We start from the raw sequence: 19,287 nt of genomic DNA on the forward strand, positions 1-19,287 counted from the left end.
CCCATATGATTTTGATGTCTAATATGTCCTGAAATACTATACACAAATTACTTGAAGAATTAAAAATAGTATTCGTTCCTATGTTACTGGTGGAGTTGAAGAAACAAATAATGACGTTAATATAGCGTGCCACCACCACCTCCTCCTATCAAAGATTCATCATCACGTCCATTCTTCTTTTATCACCTTTTCTTGTTGCATTCGCCAATGCAAATCTACTCGTCATTGATGTGTTTGAGTGTTTTGTTTTCGGTTTTATTGCTCTAAAAAATTAATTTTAATAAATTGTTATTGTCGTTTATTGTAATGAGCATGATAAATAACTTACTTGTATATGAAAAAAATTGAATCAAATTTTGTAATATTGGTATTGTAAAATCCATACGATTGCGTCATATTGTAATTGAATAATGTATGTGATAGGTGAAATATCCATTAATGAATGACATTATTAAAAATACTGACATAATTATTACTATTACTAATGAAGAAATTGCCAAACACAACCAGAAAGAAAGAAGTAATGAAATTTTGAAATTTCCGTTAAAAAAAAAAATAATAATTATTTTTTAATACTTAAAATTAACGTGTATTCACTTACATAAATTGCGGCACGTCTTTAAAGTTGAAACATTCCGCTGCTTATCAGAAGTACTACTAACGTTTTAATGCTTTATGTGATTCCATATTATAAAAATAAATAATTTATATAAATTATAAATCAAAATTATTAAAAAGATCATTATCACCCATATTACCCAAATTAAATGATGTATTCTACGAGTTGAATTCGCTTTATCTAAATCATTAATATCTACATAATGTCCTATTATCCATGCAAATAGAAATAATGTTGATATTGGCGATATCAATAATAATAAATCTATTATATCCACTATATATTTATTTGGTGGACTTTTTATTATTACTATTCTTTGTATGCTCATTCTTTGATTATTTTGTTAGAGTTGTATAATCTAAGAAGACAAAAAAGAGAGAAGAGATTAAGAAAGATTAAAAACAGAAAATTTAAAAAAAATTGATTTAATTTGGATACGCGTCAAAAAATACGTTTAATATATAAATCACAGGATGACGACAAGCCCTCATGGAGCTATAGTAACGTACCACCAATTCTTTAACAATGGGAGACAATAGTGTGAGCTGGAATAGTCCCGGAAAGAGGCCAGGCTATATTTTCAGCGTATGACCTTTGAGGAACCTATATTTGACCGGGTTTAAAAACGCAATCTTCATTTATTTGGTGGAGATATTAAAGTACAAAAATTAAGAAAATGATCAATTACTGCACCTTACGAGTCACGGCATTTTTCACTTTTTTTTCACTTACACAAATTAGTAAATATGATTGGATGACTTCTTGAAGTTTGCTCGTAATAACCGCTTTCTTTTGTTGAAGATAACCAGAAGGATCATTTCAATTATAATTTTAACAATATAAAAATCCTATCGCTATCATAAATATGTACAGTACAGTATACTAGTGTATCAATGTCCAAATGTAATCTTTACATCCTCTAAGTATTAACTAACGATGATGATATTAATATAATATTCGTTAAATTTTTCGTTTCTTGAATATCCGGACTATCTCTGTTAAAATAATAAATCTTTTTAGGGGAATAATTTATTTTTTATAAATTAGCGTTAGTAGTACATTAAATAAACGATATTCAGAAAAAAAAGAAAATTTAGGATTAAAAAAAATAAATAAAAATTAAAATCTACTTACCTTTGTTATGCTTAATACAAAGCAAAATGTGGTGAAATGATTTGAATGAACGGTAATGGTATTTCGCAAACGATGATAATAAAGATACAAAATAAAGTATATTTATTCTTCAAGTTATCGCGAGGATGGGTTTCGTCAATTTATTACAATTGTGAGAAACATGATGATCTCAACATTATCACTTATATAACCTGTAGAATATCATGTGATTCACTGCAAATAACTTTTATTAGTGAGTAGTGACGTCACTTTTCAAATGTGGATTTAAAAACAGCCATATCTAACTTTTAAAAATATTAATATTAGAACAAATGAAAATTTTTGAATTCTTTAGTTCCAACTTTTTTTAAACTAATTAATTTTAAACTCTTATTGAACGCTTATCATCATCATTGGAAATATAAGATAATGTATGATTGTATGTTCAGTTACACTTTATAAATATGTGTTGTACCATTAGTCCATCTGTCCATGTGATCATACAATAAAGTCGCTCTGTTACAGGTCATCAGAAAGATTTATTATCAAAAAAAAAAATAAATAACTAAGAAAATGGAACTTCCTATCGATTTTGTTCAGTTTTAAAGTTATTCTTAAAAATCTTCTAGGCTTAGATTACAGTTTTTTATAGTCTATCTTCTGATTAAGTAATTAAGCTTTTAAAAATATCAACGTTACTCATAAATTTTCTGGATTTCTTTTCATTTTCTTTCCTTTTTTTTTGATATTTTGATTTAACTCTCGAAATACCGACTGTTATTTGTATTTAAACTATACCGATATGCAAAAATTATGGTTTATCATAATTTTTTAATATTGAAATGTAATAGGATACATTGTTATGACCATGCTTATAAATAAATACTTTAATTTCTTTTTATATAAATAATTTTAATCATATTAACTACAAAACATATCGAAAATATTATCTTCGCTTTATCAGAGCTTTGTTTAGATTGTATAAAATTATTTAAAAAAATACTGTAACATTGATGTGCGTTTCGGTTCCTTGTAAATTTAATAGTATTGAATGAATTTTTCAAGTTAAAATATATGACGCGCGATTAAAATATTATTGTAATAACATACTTTGCGTATGTATAAGTTTCAAATAATCGATTCGAGTTGATAATTAATTAGTTCTAAGGACATTAGTTGTAAAAATGTATTTTATAATATCCTTTGATCATTTTAGAATAGAGTATAATAATTGAACAAAATCTTTTTCTTTGCTAAATCTGAAAATGAGATTTAATTTAAATATTAATATTTTAAAGTTCAAATATAAGTTAACCTATAATAAACATTTTCCGTTAAAAAAAAATAGTATAATAACATAAGCTCTTTAATTTTTCAACTAAAATAATATTATGATTCTATGGTGGTGTTTGCTTCTGTAAGTATCTTCTAGTTTTTTGGATAAATAAATCAATACATACAACGCTTTTTTTTTGGTGACCTCATCCAAATCACTTGATTACAGTCAATTGTATAAATTAATAAAGAAAATGATGAGTTAGAATTTATTAATTTATTCAAATTCCTTTTCATATTTGTTTTATGTTTAACTTCTGTAGTGTTATGTTAAAAATATATTTATTTAACTTATTTTTTCTTTAATTTAATTGTTAAATTTAAAACCATCAATGGATCATTTAAATAAAGGTTTATAAAATGTATTCTTTGACGAAATGGCTATCATCTTTTCGGATGTCCGGCATTAAAGGACTATGTAACGGTTTGTCGATTATTTAAACCCTTCTAGGTAAATGTCACAAAATATTTCATCAGAAATTTAAAATCTACAATCGAATATTGTGGAAATATGTGGAAATCTGTATATTTTCGGCGTCCGTGTAGGATATTTGGGAATGTATGGAATTTCACGCTAATTTAACATGGCCTAAAAATTTTATATTTATGATGTAATCATTACGCAATAACCATATTGAAATTTCATACATTAAGTACTATTTACGACTAGAAATACATTTATTGAGTAAAACAACATACATAAGAGTAATATCTACAAAAATATGCGATTTTACCATTATACAATTAAACAATAATTATCTAGTTAGTAAAAAAGAATTAAGTTCTTTTATTTAAATAAAACAGATACGTATATATATATTGCATAAATGTAAAAAAAAAGTAAACAAAGGTATAAAATATAAAATAGAAATAAAAGTAAGGTTAACTTCAACTGTTCAACATATTCTTCAGCTACCTAAATCATAGATTTCAACGAAAAATTTCATTCAACACTATTTTCGCCATCTTGACAGATTTCGTTTAGTTCTATAAGAATAAGTAAATAAATAAATCAGATAGGAAATGTTAATAAAGTTATAAATAAATAATAACTTACCTAATTCACTTAGTTGAACATCTAAGCATTCTGAAACTGTAAAGTAGTACTTGACTGTTAATAATTATTAATAACTTATAGCAATGATAATTAAGAGAAATATTTACTTGGATTCGCTAATATTGGTTGAATAGCATAATTGGTATATACTAGGAAAAAAAAAAATAAATTTAATAATGTAAATGGATTTTGATAACAAAATAAATAAGTTTAATTCCCTGTCGCACTAAGTGTCACTCATGATTACTTTCATTGATTAGCTGAGTTTCCCGGCCTCATATATATAGCCGGGAAATTTCTAATTTTGGTTTAAAATTTCATAATCACGTGTTAAATTGAATGAGTGACACAGCTGACACGCTCCTGCCGCCCATTTAAATGGGATGGGATCAGTATGGGTCATCCCAAATCCAAAATTCCAATCAAAATCTTAATTCCTTAATTCCGGCCAGAATTAAATGATCGGCATAAAATATCCATTCTTGGAAACTCGTGTAACAAAAATTCGTGATTTTTCCGATCTTTTTTGAAATTTGTGTAACATCACGTGACTCCGACGCAAAAATGGGATTCTCCCAATCCCATTAATATGGGCGGCAAGTATACTCCTGGGGATTACCAACTCCCCATGAAATAAATAATATAAATTACCTGAATTAAATTGAAAAGATGATAAATCTGAAGAATTTACTGGTTTTGGAAGATTTTTAAAATTAAAAAGCCTACTAGTATAAATAGCTTGTGGATGTGTTTGAATATTTTTGGATTTATCTTTACTTGATCTGCTTTCAAACTTTTTTTTCCCAATTTTATCACATTCTCTTACTTGAGAACCAATTTCAGTATTCCTATAATATTTTAATTTATTCCATTTTGTTAATTTCTGATACAATTCTTTGGCAGTTGGTCTGCTTTCTATTTCTGCGTCCCAGCATTTCATTATCAAATCTGCAAGTAATTTTGGTATATCTTTAGAAATTTTTGGTCTCTGTCCTTTACATATTTTAATAGCTAAAAATCCATCATGTGGAATATCATTATAAGGAATTTCTTCAGAAAGAAACTCATTCATTATTATTCCAAATGAGTAAATATCTGCTGCTTTTGTATATCGATGTCCTCGTAAAACTTCTGGTGCAATATATGGTAATACTCCATAAATTCCTTCTTCTTTAACAGTTTGCTTATTTACTGGTTGGCACATTCCTAAATCACTTATATACGGAAAGTTTGTAAATAATATATTACCCGAATGAAAATCTTTATGAACTTTCCTGGAAATATGAATATCTAAAAGTCCACTTGCAATTCGTTGTAATTTTTCAAATTTTGTTCCATAATCTATATATTTTTCAGATTTATTCAAATAATCTCTCAAATTTCCATTATCACAATAATATAAAACCATCATATATTCATTAGTATTTGGATCTTGAGTAATTCCATAGCATTGAACAACATCAAGAAGATGAATCTGAAGATGAGATTTAATCTAATTGATTAAAAGGAAATTTCTCTATAATAAATAAATGCAAGTAACAATTGTTAAATACAAGTCAAAGAAAATTTAAATTACCTCGTTTATAAAACCTAAGCTTATATCAGAAGAATTATTTAAACTTTTTAATGCATATCTTCTATGTTTATGTTTGCTTCTATGCCATTTTTGATTTTCAATATCCCAATATTTAATATGTCCATCAGACCATTCAGCTGAGTATACTTTACCAAAACCACCTTCTGCAATATAAGTAATATCTTGAAATTTTTCAAAAGGTATCCATTCAAGATATTTTTTATAATATACAGCATTAAGTTGTGATTGTTGTATAAATTCATCAATAACTTTATTTCCACTAGTCCAATTTTTAAAGTTATCCTCAAATCTCTTAGCATTACAAGGTTGACACCAGGTTTCTCCTGTACCAGGTTCATTACATTCTCCACATATTCCATATGCCTGTTTTCTTTTTTCTAAATCTTCCATATAAACTATTCTTTCATCTGTATCTTCTGATTCAGTAGTTGAATCAATAGTAGAAATCGTAACATGAAACTTTTAATGATCAAAAATTTATTACGATTTTAATTATAAAATTCATTACTATAATTATTAATAATAAATGGAATTTATAATACCTGGTACTCAGAAACATTAACAACATTCCATAAATCCTTTAGTTTTTTTTCCATACCAATTAGTTTGAATCGTATGAATTATAATTTTGTGTATGTAAGTAATTTAATCAAAGATAAATTTTAGAATTATAACGTAACAAAAGCTAAAACGTACGGGTCATGTACAAATTTGTACTACAGTTATACTAAGCTTAAACTGTTACAATTTTTTATAAAAAAAATGTACTAGACTAAATATAGCAATTTATAAAGAACATGCTTGTTACATTGTTACATCATCACAAAAAAAATTAATATTGTTAATATTGTTCAACTTTTTTCCGCTACTCATTATTTGTCACACTTAATTTCACGAGCTTACGTACCTTATAAATAGTATCTAATGATTATAGAATTGTTTCAAACACAATATTGCTGATATTTCTTTAATATGTTTTTGGTAAATTAATATGTTAAAATATTACATTCATGTATATTTACGTAAGGCTAACAAAAAAATCAAACCGTTTACGGTGGCAAAAAAAGATGACCGTATATTTTGTTTTATTTCTCTAGATTTTTGGAACCCGGACTTTTAGACGAGGTTCGGAATTACCGCCAGCTAGGAGTGCTTCTGAAAACTGGATGAAGATTAATTTTTGAGAATTTGGAATAGTGGAAGCGTATCACCGACATCACGTGCCGAACCGCAACCGACATAGAAGGGGAGTGTAACAGATCCTCACTATAGCACGGTAGATTGAATTGGATTTAGGTCTCTTTTTGAATGATATTAATTTTCTTTTTCTTGAGATAGTAGTTTATCTAGATAGTCTTATTGATATACAGTACATAGAATAATCCTGTAGTGTTTTTAGTAACGCATCCATACTAGTGTGTGCTGTGAAGTTAGTAGATAGAGATTATCCATGTATTTCTTGTTTTATTGTGTTTATATCTTTATATTACAATTTAATAAAGAAATGCGTGTTACTAACAAAAAAAAAATGCATATTTACGTAAATTAAAGAATAAGGTGATTTTATTTTAGAAAAAATTAATATTTGATAACAGAGAATTTTTAAAAAAAAATTTTCTATCAATATTAAACATAAATACATGTATATATATACGTATACCGTAGAAATCCAAACCCATCGAAAAATATATAATACAAAAAAAAACGTGAGAAAGAAAAGAACAAACTTCCACACATAAAAATAAAGAAAAACGTAAATAAAAAAAAAATTTATTTATATGTAAAATAAATAATTGTTTTCAGCTAAAAACAATATTTTTTTTATAAATTAGGTAATTTGATAATGTTTGTCTTCTAAGATGAGGTAATACAGGACGTTTAGTTAACCATTCACGTTTTTCCATTGAATCTGATAATCTTTTTCTTTCATCAGCGCTTAAATGATCATTAATATCAGGTTTATTCCAAGAAGCTTTAGCGGCTGCTTCTGCTATGGGACTTATTACAGTAGTAGTAGTTGATACTGTAGTACTAGCAGTATATGTGGTTAAGTATTGTAGTAAAAGCTGCATCAGATTCTTCTCTACTTGCACTACTATGATTTCTTTTTGTCATAATTGTTCGACGTGATCCATCAGAATTTTCTTCAGCAATTAATCCCATTGAACTTTCGAATGATTTTTGTCTAATATGTCCTGAAATACTTCTTATACCCAAATTACTTGAAAAATCATTACCATTAAAAATAGTATTCGTTCCTATGTTACTGGAGGGGTTGAAGAAACAAATAATGACGTTAATATAGAAGTAGTTGTTAACGTGCCACCACCACCACCTCCTATCAAAGATTCATCATCACGTCCATTCTTCTTTTATCATCTTTTCTTGTTGCATTCGCTAATGCAAATCTACTCGTCACTAATGTGTTTGAGTGTTTTGTTTTCGGTTTTATTGCTCTAAAAAATTAATTTTAATAAATTGTTATTGTCGTTGTTAATAAGAATTAATTGTAATGAGCGTGATAAATAACTTACTTGTATATGAAAAAAAATTGAACCAAATTTTGTAATATTGGTATTGTAAAATTCCATACGATTACGTATGTAATATTCGTATTATAATTAAATAATGTACTTGATAGGTGAAAATAACCATAAGTAAATGACATTATTAAAAATATTGTCATAATAATTACTAATGAAGAAATTGCCAAACACAACTAGAAAAGAAAGAAGTAATGAATTTTGAAATTTTTGAAATTTTCGTTAAAAAAAAAAAAATTTAAAAAATTAAAAAATTTAAAGTAAAAAAAAAAAAATTTTTTTTAATATTTAAAATCACTTACATAAATTACAGCACGTCTTAAAGTAGAAACAGTCCATTGCATATCAGAAGTACCACTAACAATTTCTTTACGTTTTAATGCTTTAATATGATTCCATATAATAATTTATACCAATTATAAATCAAACTTATTAAAAAAATCATCACCTATAGTACCCAAACTATATGTATTCTACGAGTTGAATTCGCTTTATCTAAATCATTAATATCTACATAATGTCCTGTTATCCATGCGAGTGGTGATATTGGTAATATTAATAATAAAAAACCTATTATATCTGCTATATATCTATTTGGTGAATTTTTATTATTACTATTATTTGTAAGTTCATTCTTTGATTCTTTTGTTGGAGTTATATAAGCTAATAAGAAAAAAAGAGAGAGAAGTGATTAGGAGAGATTAGAAGAGTTTAAAATTTTTTTTTCTTATTTTTTAATATAACTTACTTATGCTTATAGGGTATATTAACGCTAATCCAATGTCTAATTCTCTACTTAAATCTTGACTAATTGATCGATCAAAAAAAAAAAAATTAAAAAAAAAATTGATTTCAGCCATAGTATAATTTGGATACGCGTCAAAAAATACGTCTAATATATAAATCACAGGATAACGACAAGACGACAAGCTCTTATGGCCTTTATGGAGTGGACTATGGTAACGTACCACCAATTCTTTAACAATAGGAGACAATGGTGTGAGCTGGAATAGTCTAGGCAAGAGGCCAGGCTATATTTGAAATTTTCAGCGTACGGGTTTACAAATGCAATCTTCTATCATTTATTTGGTGTACAAAAATTAAGAAACATGATCAATTATTGCACCTTACGAGTCACGGCATTTTTGACTTTTGTTTTCACTTACACAAATTAGTAAATATGATTGGATGACTTCTTGAAGTTTTGCTCGTAAATAACCGCTTTCTTTTGTTGAAGATAACCAGAAGGGTTATTTCAATTATAATTTCTACCATATATAAATCCTATCGCTATTATAAATATGTACAGTACAGTATAGTGTATCAATATCCAATGTAATCTTTACATCCTCTAAGTATTAACTAACAATGATGAAATTAATATAATATTCGTTAAATTTTTCGTTTCTTTTTTTGATATCGTAAAGTTTTGAATATCCGGACTATCTCTGTTAAAAAAAAATAATAATATTAGGGGAATAATTTATTTTTTATATATTAGCGTTAGTAGTTAAATAAACGAAATTCAGAAAAAAAAAGAAAATTTAGGGTTAAAAAAATAAATAAAAGTTAAAAGCTACCTACCTTTATTATGCTTAATACAAAGCAAAATGTGGTGAAATGATTCGAATGAACGGTAAATGGTATTTCGCAAACGATGATAATAAAAATACAAAATAAAGTATATTCTTCAAGTTATCGCGAGGATGGGTTTATCGTCAATTTACAAGAAATCGAAATGTGAGAAACAAGATGATCTCAACATACATTATCGCTTATATAACCTGTAGAGTATCATGTGATTCATTGCAAATAACTTTTTTTAGGAAAAGTTAGGTTGTTCAAAATTTGTTAGGAATTTTATTATTTTTTTTTTTTGAATTAGTAAACTTTTCATCATTAGTGTCCGAAATGTGTGATAAATAGTGTTTTTGAACCTCGGGCTTGCACGTGATCATGTGACGCTAAAAACCGCTAACCATCACTCCTTACTCTAAAGCTAATATATTCGGCGTAACCTGTCACACATTCCGGACCGGCATCATTAGTGAGTAGTGACGTCACTTTTCAATAAATATTAATATTAGAATTTTTAATTACAGTTCCAACTTTTTTTAAACTAATTAATTTTAAACTCTTATTGAACGCTTATCATCATTAGAAATATAAGATACTGTTGTTTGTACTAGTATGTTCAGTTATACTTTAATGTGTGTTGTACCATACTACCATTAATCAAACCGAAGCTTAGTAGTCCATGCGATCATACAATAAAGTCGCTCTATTATATCTAAAAAATAAATAAGTAACCCTCATAAAAAATTTCTCAGAAAAATGATCACGTGCTTGAGTTTCTTCGGAATAAAAAACTAGAAAATAGGGTTGGATCGGTCCCAGGCTCCAAGCAAAGACCAGTCCTGTATCAGTCTTGGGACCGGTCTTCACGGTCTTCGGTCCGAGATTTGAGGACCGGTCCGGACCGGGACCGATTATATAAAATTTTTTATCTAATATAAAAATGATAAATTATATATTATTAATAAAGTTTTCATTGAAATATCAATTTTCATATTTTGGTATTTTGTAATATCAATTCATTTGATTTCTCATTGATTGCTTTAAAAATGTTAAAGTAACGAGAAATAAAAATTTTTCGTATATGCAATTACTTTGTGTTACATGATCAGCATCAATTTTTATTTTTACTCTTAAACTTTGAGATTTTATTTAGGATGAAGGTAATAAATAATAAATTAATTTTTAACGCAATTCATTATCTTGTTGATCCAACCCAAGAATACCGCTGCTATAAATAAGATAATGAAAACTTTAAGGACCGGTCAAAAGACCGATCCGGTCCGGTCCTAGCTGAAAGACCGGTCTTTTTGGGACTGGACCGGATCACCGGACTAATCAAACCCTACTAGAAAAATGAGGAGTTTTTTCCAGAATATTTTTTATAGGGAAAATGGAACTACCTATCGATTTAGTCCAGTTTTAAAGTTATTCTTAAAAATCTTCTATGATAAGATTACCAGTTTTTTATAATCTATCTTCTGATTAAGTAATTAAGCTTTTAAAAAATCTCAACGTTAAAGTACTCATAAATTTTCTGGATTTTCTTCGGATTTCTTTTCTTTTTTCTTTCCTTTTTTTATGGTATTTTGGATATTACTTTCGAAATATCGACTGTTACTTGTATTTAAACTATATTGATATGCAAAGGCTTTTAAAAATTATGGGTCATAATTTTTTAATATTGAAATGTAATAAGATACATTGTTTATGACCATGCTTATAAATAAATATTTTACTTTTTATATAAATAATTTTAATCATATTAATTACAAAACATATCAAAAATACTATCTTCGCTTTATCAGAACTTTGTTTTAGATTGTATAAATTATTTGAAAAAATACTGTTGGACGTTTCGGTACTTTGTAAATTTAATACTAGGTAATGAATGAATTTTTCAAGTTAAAAATATATGACGCGCGATTAATATATCTAAAATTCAAATATAAGACAAACTATTATAAACATTTTCAGTTAATTACTTTCATAATAAAATTCAAAAAAAAATAGTATAACATAAAACTCTTTTCTATTTTTCAACTAAAATACTTAGCATCTTATAATATCTGTTTTCCAGTTTTTGGGATAAATTAATCATGGTTTTTTTTTGGAAATCACTTGATTATAGTCACCGCTGTATAATACACGTAAAACAAATCATGTCATAAAACAACTGCGTACAAAAATGATGAGTTAGAATTTATTAATTTATTCAAATTTCCTTATTATACTTGTTTTTATGTTTCACTTCAGTAAAAATTACAATTATTAATTTAATTTGTTAAAGTTAAAACCATCAATGGATCATTTTAAAGGTTTATAAGATGTAGTAAATAATTAATAAAAAAAATTGTTCTTTTCATAATTCCGGCGAAATGGATTTCAGCGAAATGTCCTGATATCGGCTAAAAAATTTGCATGGGCTTTTGGCCAAAGCCTTATCTTTTCGGATGTCCGCCGGCATTAAACGGTTTATCGATTATATAAACCCCTTCTAAATCGAATATTCATAAATATTTATTACGTAATTATCGATGTAAACTTTACGCAATGATCATATTGAAATTTCATTCATTAAGTATTCAGTTTGCGACTAGCGATGCATTTATTAAGAAAAATAACATACATAGAGTAATAGCTACAAGATATTTGCGATCTTACCATTGTAAAATTAAACAATAACTATCCAATAAGTATAAAGAATTTAGGCTCTTTATTTAAATGAAAACGTAATTTCTAAATAAATACAACCGATACGTATATACTGTAAAAAGTAAACAAAGGTATCATATAAAATATAAAAATAGAAATAAAAGGTTAATTTCAACTGTTCAACGTGATCTTCAGTTACTTAAACCATTGACTTCAACTTTCAATATTATTTTCATCATCTTGACAAATTTCATTTAGTTCTATAAAAATAGGTAAATAAATCAGATAAGAAATATTAATGAAGTTATAAATAAATAAAAACTTACCCGATTCACTTAATTGAACATCAAAGCATTCTGAAACTGTAAATTTAATAAAATGTATTTGACCGTTAATAAATATGAATGCAATAATCATAGTAACGATAATTAAAGAAAATACTTGCTTGGATCCGCTAATGTTGATTGAATAGCATACTTAGCATCTATTGGGAAAAATAATAAAGTTAATAATGTAATGTAAATGGTTTTTCATAACAAAAATAAATAAGTTAATTTACCTGAATTAAATTGAAATGATGATAAATCTGAAGAATTTACTGGTTTTGGAAGATTTTTAAAATTTAAAAGTCTACTAGTATAAATTGCTTGTGGATGTGTTTGAATATTTTTGGATTTATCTTTGCTTGATCTGCTTTCAAATTTTTTTTTTCCAATTTCATCAATTACTTTTATTTGTGAATAAATTTCACTATCTTCACTATTTTTACTATCTTTACTATATTTAATTTTGCTAATTTCAACATTCCATTTTGTTAATTTCTGATACAATTCTTTAGCAGTTGGTCTATTTTCTATTTCTGCATCCCAACATTTAAAAATCAAATCTGTAAGTAATTTTGGTACATCTTCAGAAATTTTTGGTCTCTGTCCTTTACAAATTTTAACAGCTAAAAATTCATCATGAGAAATATCACCATAAGGAATTTCTTCAGAAAGAAACTCATTCATTATTATTCCAAATGAGTAAATATCTGCTGCTTTTGTATATTGATGTCCTCGTAAAACTTCTGGTGCCATATATGGTAATACTCCATAAATTCCTTCTTCTTTAACTGATTTCTTATTTGCTGGTTGACACATTCCTAAATCACTTATATATGAATTAGAATAATGATCATATAATATATTACCCGAATGAAAATCTTTATGAACTTTCTCAACAATGTGAATGTCTAAAAGTCCTCTTGCAATTTGCTGTAATATATAAATTTTTGATTGATAACCTATATATTTTTCAGATTTATTCAAATAATTTCTCAAATTCCCACCATTACAGTAATATAAAACTATCATATACTCTTTAGTCTTTGGATCTTGAGTTATTCCATAACATGTAATAACATCAAAAAGATGAATCTGAAGATGAGATTTAATCTAATTGATAAAAAGAAATTTTGCTAATAAATAGATGCAAAAAATATTAAATATAAATAAACTAAATTCAAATTACCTCATTTAAAAAATCTGAACTTATATTAGAAGAATTATTCAAACTTTTCAATGCATAATTATCCCAACAACATCTTTGCCATTTTTGATTTTCAATATCCCAATATTCAATATTTCCTTCAGGCCATTTAGCTGAATATATTTTACCAAATCCACCTTCTGCAATATAAGTAATATCTTGAAATTTTTCAAAAGGTATCCATTCAAGACATTTTTTATAATATAAAGCATTAAGTTGTGATTGTTGTATAAATTCATCAATATCTTTATTTCCACTAGTCCAATTTTTAAAGTTATCTTTAAATCTTTTAGCATTACAAGATTGACACCAATTTTCTCCTGTACCAGGTTCATTACATTCTCCACATATTCCATATACTTGTTTTCTTTTTTCTAAATCTTCCATATAAACTATTCTTTCATCTGCATCTTCTAATTCAGTAGTTGAATCAATGGTAGAAATTGTAACATGTTTCTTTTAATGTTCAAAAAATTATTACAATTTTAACTATAAAAATTCAATATTACTATAATTATTAATAATAAATGTGAATTTATAATACCTGATATTCATCAATATAAACATTCTTCCATAAATTCTTTGGCTTATTTTCCATACTAATTAGTTTGAATTATAAGAATTATAATTTTATATACTATGCAAGTAATTTATTCAAACTAAATTTTAGAATTATAATACGTAAAAAAAAAGGTTAAAAAAAACGGGTTGGTCGGCGAGTATAAATATGCACAATTTGTACTACAGTTACATCAAGCTTAAACTGTTACAATTTTTTATGTAGAAAAAAAATAGTATTAGACTTAATATAGCAATTTATAAAGATACTGATCATCACAAAAAAATTAATATTGTTCAACTTTTTTTTCAATCAATTCAACTCGTAATGGCTATATTTAATAAATCTAATTTTGATACGTTACTCATTATTTTGTTACACTTAATTTCCAGGTTTGCCAAATCTCTAGATAGAAAAATGATGAGCTTATAAGTTTGATGTCCTTATAAATATTATTTAATGATTATAGAATCGATTCAAACACAATATTGCTGATATTTCTTTATATTCTAAATTGCAAAGACAAAAAGCCAAAGATATTTCACTTGAAACAGTCAAATAAACACATGAGTAACATATGCTCATAATTGAAAATACTTGGAAGTTCCGGGCTGATTGAAACTGATGTTCTAGAAGAATCATAGAAGATGCCGTGTAACTCATTAGCTATATTTTCACAAGGATGCACCTACTTTTTTCAAACAGGCGTAAGTTCAAATGATTTTCAGGAGTTGCTACATGGCAATGACTTGCTGTATTTTAAATTTATTATCCAAATTAATATTCCATAATAAGTGCTTGTAAATATAGTAAAAATTTATGGCGTCTAAGTTAAATTTTATGACTTAATTAATTAATTATTTTATATATTATATGCTTTACTTGATAATACAAGCTTCTATAGAATCTCAATGAATATATTCTTGGTAAATTAATATGATAAAAAATATTAAAACATTACATTCATAAATTAAAGAGGTGATTTTATTTTAGAAAATTAATATTTGATAACATATATTCTCTAAGAGAATTTAAAATTTTTTTTTCTATTTTCAAATATCGCGGATTGCATGATATCTAAAAAAAAGTTCTTTTTTTTAATTAAAAGATTCAATATTAAACATAAAATACATGTATATATATATATACTAATACACATATACCGTATATAACCGAAGAAATCCAAACCCAACGAAAAATATATAATACAAAAAAAAATAAAATAAAATAACGTGAAGAACAAAACTCCCACCCATAAAAATAAAGAAAAAAAGATAATAAAAAAAAGAATAATATAATATATATATATAAGTACATTAATATAAATTAAAAATAAATAATTGTTTTTTATCTAGAAATATATATTTTTTTTATAAATTAGGTAATTTTGATAAAGTTTTTCTTCTAAGAAGAGGTGATACGGGACGTTTAGTTAACCATTCACGTTTTTCCATTGAATCTGATAATCTTTTTCTTTCATCAGCACTCAAATGATCATTAATATCAGGTTTATTCCAAGAAGCTTTAGCGGCTGCTGCTGCTATAGGACTTATTACAGTAGTAGTAGTTGATACTGTAGTACTAGCAGTATATGTGGTTGAGGTAGTTACTATTGTAGTAGAAGTTGCATCAGATGCTTCTCTACTAACACTCGCACTACTATGATTTCTTTTTGTCATAATTGTTCGATGTGATCCATCAGAATTTTCTTCAGCAATTAATCCCATTGAACTTTCAAATGATTTTTGATGTTTAATATGACCTGAAATTCTTCTTACACCTAAATTACTTGAAGAATCATTACCATTAATACTAGTATTCGTTCCTACACTTATTCTTATACTACTACCACTTTTACTTATTCTTTTTATTCCCGTATTTTCTCCGCTAATTCGTTTACCATTATTAACATTATTAAAAACAGTACTATTTAAATCAATTTCATCACTAGTTTGTTCATCCGAAAATATGAATACAGGTCTTTTAATAGAATTTCTACTATAATAATCATTTTTTGGTGTTAAAAAGGATGGATATATTGAATTACCCTCTTCGATATTTGAATTTTCTCCAAAATTAATAGGTGATAAAATTTGTGAACTAGATCTTGTTAAAGATCTTCTTGAATTTAACCTTTTATACGCTTCATTACGATTTATTTCAATACTAGACTTATTTTGTAAAATATTATTTGTCATTGAATTCATTGCAGCTGCATTCAATCCATTTGAATTAGAATGATTAAAATAATCATTATTATTTGTATTTGTTGATGCCATTGTGGTTGTGGTCATATTTGTGTTTGTATTTGTTACTGGTGGAGTTGAAGAAACAAATGGTGACGTTAATGGGGTCGAAGTAGTTGTTAACGTGCCACCACCACCACCTCCTATTAAAGATTCATCATCACGTGAAAAATCATCCATCCTTCTTTTATCATCTTTCCTTGCTGCATTCGCTAATGCAAATCTACTCGTCATTGATGTGTTTGAGTGTTCTGTTTTCGGTTTTATTGCTCTAAAAAAATTAATTTTAATAAATGATTATTGTTGTTGTTGTTAAGAATTAATTGTGATGAGCGTGATAAATAAACTTACTTGTATATGAAAAAAAATTGAACCAAATTTTGTAATATTGGTATTGTAAAATTCCATACGATTACATATGTAATATTCGTATTATAATTAAATAATGTACTTGATAGGTGAAAATAACCATAAGTAAATGACATTATTAAAAATATTGTCATAATAATTACTAATGAAGAAATTGCCAAACACAACTAGAAAAGAAAGAAGTAATGAAATTTTGAAATTTTTGAAATTTTCGTTAGAAAAAAAAATTTAAAAAAAAAGTAAAAAAAAAATTTTTTTTAAATATTTAAAATCACTTACATAAATTGCAGCACGTCTTAAAGTAGAAACAGTCCATTGCATATCAGAAGTACCACTAACAATTTCTTTACGTTTTAATGCTTTAATATGATTCCATATAATAATAAATAATTTATACCAATTATAAATCAAACTTATTAAAAAGATCATCACCCATATTACCCAAACTAAATTATGTATTCTACGAGTTGAATTCGCTTTATCTAAATCATTAATATCTACATAATGTCCTGTTATCCATGCGAGTGGTAATAATGTTGATATTGGCGATATTAATAATAAAAAACCTATTATATCTGCTATATATCTATTTGGTGAACTTTTATTATTACTATTATTTGTAAGTTCATTTTTTGATTCTTTTGTTGGAGTTGTATAAGCTAATAAGAAAAAGAGAGAGAGAGAAGAGATTATAAGAGATTATGAGATTGGGAGAGATTAAAAAAAAATTTTTTAATATAACTTACTTATGCTTATAGGATATATTAACGCTAATCCAATGGCTAATTCTCTACTTAAATCTTGAACAACTTGATCGATCAAAAAAAAAAAAAAATTTAATTAATTAATTAAATAATATTTTTTTTTATTTAAAATTATTGAATTGATATAAATAACACTCACTTTCTGCCATAGTAAAATTTGGATACGCATCAAATAATACCATTAATATATGAATCACGTGAACTACAAAAAAATAAATAAATCGAAAATGATTGATTAGTTACTGCGCCTTACGAATTTACGACACCATCCACACTTTTTCACACTTTTTACACACACTTTCTATATTTTCCATACTTTCCAGATTTTCCAATTTCACTTACATAAATTAAATATTATTGTAGTGGTATGAATAACTTCTTGAGGTTTAGGTCTTAAATAACCTCTTTCTCTTGTTGAAGATAACCAAAAGGATTGTTTTAATATACAATTTCTATAATATAAAAATCCTATCGCTATCATCATAATTATTATACAATATGGTACTAATATCCAATGTAATGTTCTTAATAAATTTTCTTCTTCACATCCACTAAAATTTATTCTAAAATCACAAACACATCTTGTTATAACATTTGATAAATTTACTGCTGATGATGATGGTGATATTAATATATTGTTCGTTAAATTTTTCGTTTCTTCGGGTATCGTAAAGTTTTTACAGATTAAAGAATACCCGCTTTCTAAAAGGACCATCTCTGTTTAAATAATAATAAATTTTTTTTAGGGAAATAATTTATTATATATATATATATAAGTATTAAATATAAGTAAATTAAATAATAATAGACAAATTTAAAATACAAGAAAAAAAAACGAAGAAAATTCGGATATTAGGAGAAAAAAAAATAAAAATAATATATCTACCTTTATTATGCTTAATGCAAAAGCAAAATGTGGTGGAATGATTTGAATGGGCAGTAAACGGTAATTCGTAAACGATGATATAAAAGGGATGTAGCACATAAAGTATATTCTTCAAATTATCGCGAGGATATTATTACGAAATTATTGTAAACATCAATTAAGTTTGAAAAGAAGTCAAATTATAACGTTTTAGGTATAATTTATAGGACCTAAAATTTATATTAACATTTATTTATTTATGAGGAAAAAAAAAAAAAAATGAAAAAATAAATGTACGATGCAAAAAGAATGTATTTATTAAAAATAAATAAAAAAAAAGGAGAGTAAAGAAGATAGATGTAATTTGAACAAAAATAATCGTTCAAATGAGGAAAATAAAAAAAAAAGTTTGATATATGCGGTTTTTTTTGTGTTAGTATAAATCTTAAGGGGAATCATT

General features: G+C 26.0%; 5 protein-coding genes across 5 annotated transcripts; all 5 read right to left on the reverse strand.

Annotated features, from left to right (window-relative positions):
• Positions 1-4,010: 4,010 nt before the first annotated feature.
• OCT59_020078 (uncharacterized protein) lies at positions 4,011-6,317 on the reverse strand (the record flags this gene model as incomplete). The annotated part of the gene is made up of 7 exons (XM_066148930.1): positions 4,011-4,054; positions 4,125-4,160; positions 4,232-4,273; positions 4,776-5,616; positions 5,701-5,864; positions 6,051-6,180; positions 6,264-6,317. 7 exons carry the CDS (start codon positions 6,315-6,317, stop codon positions 4,011-4,013), a joined length of 1,311 nt encoding a protein of 436 aa, XP_065989890.1.
• Positions 6,318-7,520: 1,203 nt separating this feature from the next.
• Positions 7,521-7,793, reverse strand: OCT59_020079 (uncharacterized protein; the record flags this gene model as incomplete). The annotated part of the gene is made up of 1 exon (XM_066148931.1): positions 7,521-7,793. The coding sequence occupies one exon, from the start codon at positions 7,791-7,793 to the stop codon at positions 7,521-7,523; it is 273 nt and encodes a 90-aa protein (XP_065989891.1).
• Positions 7,794-8,062: 269 nt separating this feature from the next.
• OCT59_020080 (uncharacterized protein) lies at positions 8,063-9,407 on the reverse strand (the record flags this gene model as incomplete). The annotated part of the gene is made up of 7 exons (XM_066148932.1): positions 8,063-8,177; positions 8,256-8,440; positions 8,567-8,646; positions 8,742-8,927; positions 9,013-9,071; positions 9,233-9,295; positions 9,403-9,407. 7 exons carry the CDS (start codon positions 9,405-9,407, stop codon positions 8,063-8,065), a joined length of 693 nt encoding a protein of 230 aa, XP_065989892.1.
• A 3,300-nt stretch (positions 9,408-12,707) lies between these two features.
• Positions 12,708-14,622, reverse strand: OCT59_020081 (uncharacterized protein; the record flags this gene model as incomplete). Its single annotated transcript, XM_066148933.1, has 8 exons — positions 12,708-12,754; positions 12,821-12,856; positions 12,940-12,978; positions 13,054-13,646; positions 13,854-13,930; positions 14,007-14,164; positions 14,351-14,480; positions 14,569-14,622. The coding sequence occupies 8 exons, from the start codon at positions 14,620-14,622 to the stop codon at positions 12,708-12,710; spliced, it is 1,134 nt and encodes a 377-aa protein (XP_065989893.1).
• Positions 14,623-15,953: 1,331 nt separating this feature from the next.
• OCT59_020082 (uncharacterized protein) lies at positions 15,954-18,677 on the reverse strand (the record flags this gene model as incomplete). The annotated part of the gene is made up of 6 exons (XM_025317947.2): positions 15,954-17,100; positions 17,181-17,365; positions 17,478-17,857; positions 17,945-18,007; positions 18,102-18,164; positions 18,305-18,677. 6 exons carry the CDS (start codon positions 18,675-18,677, stop codon positions 15,954-15,956), a joined length of 2,211 nt encoding a protein of 736 aa, XP_025177203.2.
• Between the last annotated feature and the right edge of the window lie 610 nt (positions 18,678-19,287).

Source organism: Rhizophagus irregularis, chromosome 3 (assembly GCF_026210795.1).
Source record: "Rhizophagus irregularis chromosome 3, complete sequence".
Taxonomy (NCBI): Eukaryota; Fungi; Glomeromycota; class Glomeromycetes; order Glomerales; family Glomeraceae; genus Rhizophagus; species Rhizophagus irregularis.